The sequence below is a fragment of the Limulus polyphemus genome, unplaced genomic scaffold, assembly GCF_000517525.1.
Source record: "Limulus polyphemus unplaced genomic scaffold, Limulus_polyphemus-2.1.2 Scaffold63, whole genome shotgun sequence".
Lineage (NCBI taxonomy): Eukaryota > Metazoa > Arthropoda > Merostomata > Xiphosura > Limulidae > Limulus > Limulus polyphemus.
The window spans coordinates 269,924-278,983 of record NW_013665673.1 but is presented as its reverse complement, the minus strand read 5'-3'; the positions used below and the strand labels follow the sequence as shown (position 1 = coordinate 278,983).

General features: G+C 34.1%; 1 protein-coding gene across 2 annotated transcripts in view; it reads left to right on the top strand.

Annotated features, from left to right (window-relative positions):
• The first annotated feature begins 2,244 nt into the window (after positions 1-2,244).
• The window catches only part of LOC111087232 (chordin-like protein 1), a 36,944-nt gene continuing 30,128 nt past the window's right edge, over positions 2,245-9,060 (top strand). The window contains exons 1-2 of one of the 2 annotated variants that reach the window (XM_022393184.1): positions 2,245-2,398; positions 5,845-5,978. In XM_022393184.1, the coding sequence (XP_022248892.1) occupies positions 5,906-5,978 (73 nt within the window). In that variant the 5' untranslated portion in view covers positions 2,245-2,398; positions 5,845-5,905. Of the gene's footprint in view, positions 2,399-4,864; positions 5,017-5,844; positions 5,979-9,060 lie in introns of those variants that run through there. The other variant, XM_022393188.1, reaches the window with a different exon arrangement.

Sequence of the window (9,060 nt, the reverse complement as noted above, 5' to 3'; positions counted from 1 at the left end):
TTTTGGTTGAAATTAACAGTCTTAACAAACATATGCTTAATAATCTGTATTACTCACACTTTACCACATCAAATATTCCGTAATTGTATGTACGATTTGTGTCTGGCATGGCTTGGTGGTTAGGGCAATCGACTTGCAATCTGATGATTGCGGGTTCGAATTAATTTTTCAATAACATGACTTTTTTAGCTGGGTTATGGTTGTGTTTAATCAAAATCATAGCAATTAGGAGGCTATTTTCAGTGGTTCAACCAACTGCTGGAGCTGACTTTCACCTCTAGATACAGTACTTCCTTATCTGGGTTATCTTGAATAGCCAGATAACTATTATAAGCCTTTTCCTCCTCTGACGCACTGGTCTCCTCCTCTGATTCCTGGTCAAGTCAGTCCACAAGAGGTTCATTGTAACATATAGACGTAGCTGGTCAATGTATACTATGCACTTTTGCATGCCGCTCAGTTACTGTAACTCATATATCATTGGACCATTTCGACTAATCAAATATATGAGGTCTTTTCCAGCTAGAGCTGAGTGGCTTTCATGCTGTTGACACATACCAAAGCCACACTATCTGCATTCTGGTACACTAGTTCCTTTACTGTCTTATGATAGTACTTATTTTATTGTATGGTAGTCCATCCTAGCTGTTGACATGCAAACTAATGTATATCAACTAAAAAGACCTTAATCACTTCACATACTCTTGTGGACATTGTAGGATGTCTGCTCAAGAGGGAGAACCATACATCACATCTACAGGGAACAAGTTTCCTTGTCCAAACCTGAGCAAGGTCGGTGAACAACTTGGCAATCTCTACTTGTTTGCATGATATGCCATCATGATGTATGGTGTTTGTCCTGGTCAGTTTGGTTGGGATTAACAGACTTAACAAGCATATGCTTAATAGTCTGTATTAAAAAAGTAGCATAATAACGTTTAGAATGTTGAATTATTTTGTTTTGTGTCTTAAAACCTCATTGTTTCAGTGATCCATGAAATACGTCATAACTTATTTAATATTTGAATCTATTTTTTAATAATATAAATTGGGATATAGTCTCCTATGTCTTTTCACAAATAACTGGACATAAGAGTAAAAGTAAAGTATAATATTACATTCATCCAAAAAAAGCATGAACGAAATGAAAGCCAAACTTCAGCTTTTGCTCAAACAGTAGGTGATATCCCATAAACACAGCATTACTTATATTGCATCGTTTTATTCACTGAATTTACATGCAGTTTAACTCCTAATCCACCGCATCACATGTTCTTCATTGTAACTGAACGATTGATAATTCCGAGATACACAAGCGAAGCCAGAATTCAATGTTTCTCTATATTTTAAGTGTCAGCTTCGAAAGTAATATTTTATAACGGGCTTATTTTAGTGAAACCAGAATTAAGAATAGCATTTTGTAAAATATGTTTAATGTTACTGCACCAGTTGTTCTTTTCTTGTGTTTATAAGAATTTTCCTTTAACACTAGCATTAGTCTTTACTGTATAAAGTTTGAAGCATTCTATAATTATTTCGTTTATGTTTGTCTGTATTTCTAAGGTGTATTTGAAGACCCCCCAGTGGCACAGCGGTATGTTTGCGGACTTACAACGCTAGAAACCGGGTTTCGATACCCGTGGTGGGTAGAGCACAGATAGCCCATTGTGCAGCTTGGTGCTTAACTTCAAACAATCAAACAAACTGATTCTTGAAAATGTTTGTTGACTGATCAATGGTATCGGTTAAAAACTCCAATCTCACGCTCCTTGTCGCTATTATGATCCAGAGAACGCAGATTCTAAGAATATCTCCTTATAACGCATATTTCAAACATTTAAATTATTTTGAGTGAAACGTTTGGCTTGAAGGCTCCACTATAATATTTTACACTTGTGACTTGAAGGAGCTAATGGTAACCATTAGTGTTAATTGTTTTTTATTTGACCCAGATTTCAAACTCATCATAACTTACCATTACATTGAAGTATTATTAAATACATAATTACTTGTTTCGGAAATAATGTTTTTTGTTTTTTTACAGATCTTACTATTCATAATGGGCATACTCACAACAATGCTCTGTTACTTTCTTAGGATCGGTTGATGTCTCAACTGCACACAGATATATACACACTCAAATATTGCAGGCTATCGGACTGTAAAGAGGTGATAGTCTGGCTTCATGTAAACCGCGCGTGCATGCGCGAGTCCTTTCGCGCACGAGCTCAAGAAGAATGACAACCAGGAACTGTCAGCTTCGACTTTCTTCTTTTACAGTGAACTGTGGTAAACTTTCTCTGTGTTGGGCATACAACAGTAACTACGTTCATTGCGTTCAACGGGTTGACAGAAGATAATGCTGGTGAAGGTTGCTTAGCTGTATTTTGGCACACGGGTAAATAGGTTGTGTTAGGTGATAATCTAAGTAAAACAAAATTCTAATTTTAAACGCGGTTGAAGACTGAATTTAGTTTATTTTTTATTAAGAGACTTAAAGTGAAGTAGAAATACGTTTTAAGTTAACAACTGTCTTAGAAAGATTAATATATTGTGAGATTGAATGTTAGTTTTGTACATAAGAGACCAATTTAAAGCTGATATAGTCCTGGCAAATCTTTAGCGAAGATAAGATAACTTAAGCTAGATTTTTCATTGTAACAGGAAATAGTTTCGATCACACTAGAATAATACGTAGACATGGATTCATTTTTATTTGAAACTTTCTAGTTTCAAATCTGCAGACTAGGATCTGTTGCTGAGTTATGGATTTTACACGTGTTTTACTTATCTAATGGCTTTATCCTTCTATCTACACTCAACTATTTTTGCTGCTAACCGCCAGTAAAATGTATTTACCCAAAATATTACCCTCTGGCAGGGGAAGTATTAAACTATGACCAAATGTTTTTATACTCATATATATTGATGTATATTGTAGTAAAATAACAAATATTAGTTCTGGCTTATGATAGTTTTATTTGAAAAGTCTTACTTTTGCCGAATTTTGTCAGCGATTATTTACTTCGTGAGGTCTGAAAAGAAAATTATGTTGAGTTGGATGTCTCATGTGTGGCAACACATTACTATGGCTATTGAGACAACCACGATATGGTGTAATCCAAGAAGGTTACTAAAGTAATTTGTGTGATAGCTGGAGGCAATCTGTTATAGTTGTTTTTAGTGCCAAGCTCTACATAGAGCTATCTGTATTCTGTAGCTCAGAGGAATGTTTGCTGCTAACCGTCAGTAAAATTTATTTACCCAAAGATTACCCCCTGGCAGGGGGAGTATTAAACTCTGACCAAATGTTTTTGCTTCTATCACCGTGAAAGGTGGGTACTTAGGGGAGAAAGGGGTAAACTAAATCCAAGTATGTTAACCAGAGAAAAACCCTGGCAGGAAGAGAAGTTAACTATATCCAAGTTCCACTCTTTTTTTTTTATCCAAGAATTATCTTTGGGAGAAAGAGTATTGAAATATGCCCTAATGTTTTAGTTAGGAATAACATTCGGCAGAAATACCATTACCCTATGTCTAAATTTGTTTGCTAGATGTGGTCAGTTGCCTGAAGATGACATCATAGGTGTTTGCTTTGAAGATTATAACTATAGTAAACATCTTTAAGTAAACATCTTTAAGTTCTATCAATCGGTGTCTTCAAAGAAATTCTTTGCCTAATTAGGGAACAAGAGAACATTTTACAGAGGAGCAAAATTAATTAATACGTCCAGAAACGTTATTATTTTAGAAAGACAGAAAGGTGGTCGTTCAGCTTTACATTTAATTACTAGGCATAACTTCGAATATTTTGATATAATACCTTTTGTAAAAAATCTGATAATAGCAAGATATGACAACCAAATGTTAAGTGAGGTTTTAACGTAATAATTCACGAAACAAGCAAAGGATGTGTTGTTCATCCACACTTTGGTTTAACTCCTATCCGTTACTTCGTGCTATCTTTAAAAACACCAAACTCCGTGACAACCACAATTTTACCTGGCAGCGAGAGACTATAATATTCAAATAAAAGTCAAGGTTTTCTAACCAACCAGTTTCACCATTTAAGCCGGATATGCGGTTGTCTTTTCACATCTTTTTCCTTAAGTGTTGCTTAACAAGACCCACATATTTCTTCTATTCTCCTAAAACTAAAATGATTTAAAGCCTTGACTTACGTGAAACATGTTCTGTGAAAACTCCTCCTAGATGGCGCTAAAGTGTTGGATTTGAAAATTTATATCTGTTAATTTTTTTTATACTTATGACAAGCATTTTCGTCACATGATTTGATGTGAAACAAACACAAGTTAACTTAATTGCACCAGCACTAATCACATACGTACGTAATCACGTACATGTATATTGAGAATAGTTTCACTGTTAAGTATTTTCAAACGAATTGTTTGCCTAATTAGCGAACAAGAGAAAACTTACTTTTACGTTAATTATGAGATATAATTATTTACCTGAACAATGTTATGTCAGTATTTTATGCGACGACCATTAACATACATGGCTGTAAAAAGTCCGATTGCTAAGATTAAAATTAGTAACAAAGTCACATATGTAATACTAAAACCTTTTTAAACGTGATTTAAAGTCTGTATTGTTCAATGTAAATTAAATTATCACCAAACAAAATTATCCCATTATCTTTATAACCTCTGCGAGTGCGACTTTACAATAATGCTCGTTAACTGAGAAAAAAGCGCTATTCTTAAACTGTTCATACGTTAAATGAAAACGCACACTTTAACGCGGAACGTGTCTTTTGTTATCAGTTTAAGAGAAACTGACATTTACTTAAAACATTCTGTCATTATCATTCTACTGCTCATTGTTCTCATAATGCTGAACTACAGCAAGGGCGTGGTCACGACTTAAATTGAATTTTTTACAACAGAAGACGAATCAAAGAACAGTGGCATGTGAAAAGTCGATGCACGACCAAATGTTTGATATACTTAACTTATTCACATCTGGACAGTACTTTCTCTATCGGTCTTTTGTGTAAGTTATTTATATATTTTTTACTTTAATGATTTTCTCTGAGTATAAAATTTATTTGTTTTTGTTTTTAACTTACGAGACTTCATGCTTTACCAGCTGAAGATAAGCTGTCAACATGTTTAGCTTTTCTTTCAGTGATTTGTAAACGCTCTTATCACAGAACACTTGATAAATATCCACAACCATGTTAAACTCCAAACAGTACTGAGGAATTTACTATCTATCTTTAGGTTGAAAAATACACGCATTCAGAACTTTCCTAGTAGTAGGGGTCATTGTAATGTAGAGATTGTAATTTAGAGAAATTGACAATTTCAATCAGCTTTATTGGGTTTACATGGTAGTTTCTCTAAAGCACGGGTGAAACAATGTTTACATTTCTAAACGGAATGTATTTGAAATTTGTACTCTGAACGGTACTTTATGCACACGTGAGCTAAAACGACCAGCTTGAAGATCTCTAGGCTACAGATATCCTAATGTTCCTAATTTTGAACTGTATGGAGGATAGGTAGTCAGTAGTCCTCGTCGCCATAAGGGCCTTATCCGCCACTTTGAGATGAATAATAAGACTGACTCTCACTTTAAAAAAAAAAAGCTGACATCTGAAAGTGTGTAGTGTATTCACTGGCATCATATTTCCAACTTTTGACAGTTTTTTTCCGCAGACTCGTAAATTATTCACTTGACCACGCAGTTACCCTAGACGGAATGTCAATGCGGTTTTTTTTACATGGAGTTTTCGAAATACTTCTTATTTCTTCGTAGAAAAAAATACTTTGAGCTGTTAGTGAATGCTTTATAGATTTAAATCTTAATTCCCCATAGGATCAAGTAACGCTACCCAAATTAGAAGATTCTGACTGATATTCACCTGGTTTTACTCCAAATGTCCTCTCATCGATGTTCGGGAGCTGTGGTAGTTGTATCTGTTCTTGTATTTTATAGCCTGGTTTTTACAGGTGAGTGAAATATCAGTACCTTTAGCGTCAATGTAATTATTATTATTACATAATCAAAATCTTTACATACAAAATAAGTGGTAAGTACTCGTTAGGATTCGTTTGAAGAAATGAAAACTAAGACTGGATTTTGAACTTCACAAACCTACTGGGTTAAATCAAAAGCCCTGCCAAATTCAGTCCTCAACTCCAATTACGACTTGTTTTTATACTGCTTCCTGCCGATAGGATCAACATTTTGTTTCATATTGAGTGATTTTGTTTATAGCCTGTTACAGCACTAGATAAAAAGAAATAACCAAAGAAGAATGAACGAAATCGCTTATTATCTATGTCAATGGATGGGAGTCTCCAACAGAAGTTAGTGAAATTAATTGTAATGTTTACATCATGTATGTATACATTTGCTTTTGTTATTCAACCTTGTAATTAACAAAGCTGTAGATGCACAAGCATTTTGATGCACAAACGCCGATGGGGTCCACAAGGAACTCATTTGTAATTGTAGGGTTAAAACATATTAATTGAAAACGTTCGTTGCAGCATTCGAGACTTAGTAACTTAGATGGCTGACGTGTTTATTCTGTGAACAGTCAAAAGTTCCAGTTTCGCCCAGTTTTACTTTTGACTCCTACAAAAAGATTATTAATTTCATAAGATGGTGTGCCACCTTTAAATTCCCATAGCTAGTAAATACTAGTCTTTATTTGTTCAAAAGAAAGTAATTAAAAACTATTACACACATATCACTATACTGACGTAATAGAAAAATCACTCTTCGTGCTTAATCGAGTAATTGTGTTGGCTGAAAAAGACCATTGTCAAATTTAAACAAGCTCATTAAATCGTATAATATTTCTTTCGGTCTGGAATTAAATAAGCAAAAAACATGATGATTTATTCATTGCCTTAAGTGAGAAATTAGTACTCAAAAAACCAATTCGTCTATTAATCTGATTTTAAGAATTCCTTTTTTTTTTCTCGCAAAGGACAAAGACCTAGAGTATTAACTGAAATCACTCTTGTTTAAAACACATCTTATGTATGTATATCCGCATTCGTTTAGATGAATAATTATGACCGTAAACTCAAATGCACTTTGTTGTACAATTTATTACACTGGTTTCATTATATTTGACTCTAGAAATAACAAAATGAAGTCCCATGACTATCAAGATTTAAGAGAGTGAGGTTACCAACGTCATGGCTAAAAGTCTTTGTTTGACCATATAGATAGATCAAACGATAGAATTTTTCTCAGAGAAACATTCTAAAGCCTTCGTCAATCGCACTACTGGGTCACTCTGAAGCTTTGTTAGGTTTCGTTGGTACCAGTCTACGATTGAGTGTTAGCATTCAGACACAAGTAACTGTGGTGAAATAGAGTGGCATATGGTAGGTACAGTTCAGTCCATTAAGCGAGACACCGGAAATACATTGACTACTAACAGGAAATGGTCGAGTTATTGTATGGTAACAACGTACATGCAGTTCCATTGTGATTGAACAATCTCGTGTCCAGTATGCAAAGGAGTTCACAAGAACATTGCTACATAAACCATTTTTATTTCTTGTTATGTTCACTTATGGTCGAAATTTGGTGTAAACTTAAAAGTCTAGTTTTTATGGATTCACATGTAATTCTCGATTTATATAAAAAAAAAAGGCGCCACTTAGGTTGATAAATATTTGAGTTGATAAAGGATTAGGTTTAGTAAATTTGGTATTAACCAAATTATTATATGTAGTGATGATTCTAGGCAAACTTGACTGAAGTAATGTTGAATTTAGGTTTAATTAAATCGGTGAAAATATAATAATTGAACATACAAAGAAAAATGTCACAACAGTAAAAATTCATCATTGTTAACTTGTTTGACAAAATCATTTTATACATTCAGTTGTATGAAATTCCCATGTTTCTATAAATTTTCAACCAAATATTTTTAGAATGAATGCATAAACTGCCTGATAGCAAATGTTATTTTGAGGTTTCCGGTCTCATCAGAATATGAAAGAATGAAATAAAAAAAGTGAAAATGTTCTTGGTCTGATCAAATTAATAGATTTACCAAACGTATGAAACCAGCTTCCGAACCCAAAGGAAATTATCAGAATAGGAACATTTTTGGCAATAATCTAGACATTATTGAAGCGAAATATTTTTGTGAGCTTTCTTAGTGCTATATAATTATATTTTGTAATTGTATTGACCTCATATATCTGTCATACATTTTAAGGTCTGGCATGGCCTAGTAGTTAAGGCGCTCGACTCGCAATCTGATGGTCATGGGTTCAAATCCCTGTCACCGAAAATGCTCGCTTTTTCTGCGTTGGAGGCGGGTGGTGTTGACTAGCTGCCTTCCATCTAGTTTATCACTTCTAAATTAGGACGGTTAGTGCAAACCTAAGCAAACTTTTTTGAAATTAAGGAAATAAAACGGCGTAAAGATTACTCCAGATTAATCAGGAGATGAAAATTTTCTGCCAATAGTGTACTCGTAAGACAAGTCCTCCTATGGGCCAAGTAGACCGTTAGGTCACCGGTAAGTCTACGGACTTACAACGCTGGAACTTAGGGTTTCATTCTCCTCGGTGGACAGAGCACAAATAGTTCAATGTTTAGCTTTGCGTTAAAATTAATAAACCGGTCGACCAGCGTTAAAATTGAAGACTTACAACGCTAAAACCCGGACTTCTATTCACTGCGGAAAGCAGACAACCTATTATGTAGCTTTGCACGAAAGGTAAAAACAACACAATCATAAGACAAAAATTTAAAGATCACGTGATGTTATAAAACTATGATACATTTATTTGTATAAAACTAAGATTTATTATTTTGTGTTCTTTATCCAATCAGTAATCACTGTAATGCAAGTTCACAATTATTATTAAAGCTTAGAATTTTATTGGATAATCAACATGGTTTCACTAAAGGAAAATCTTGCCTTACAAATCTTTTGATATTCTTTGAAAAGTATACTGTAGGTTGTATCTAAAGAAATATTGAATACAAGTCTAAAAAGATTATAATTTCATTGTACAGATCACTGGTCAGGCCACATTTGGAATATTGTGT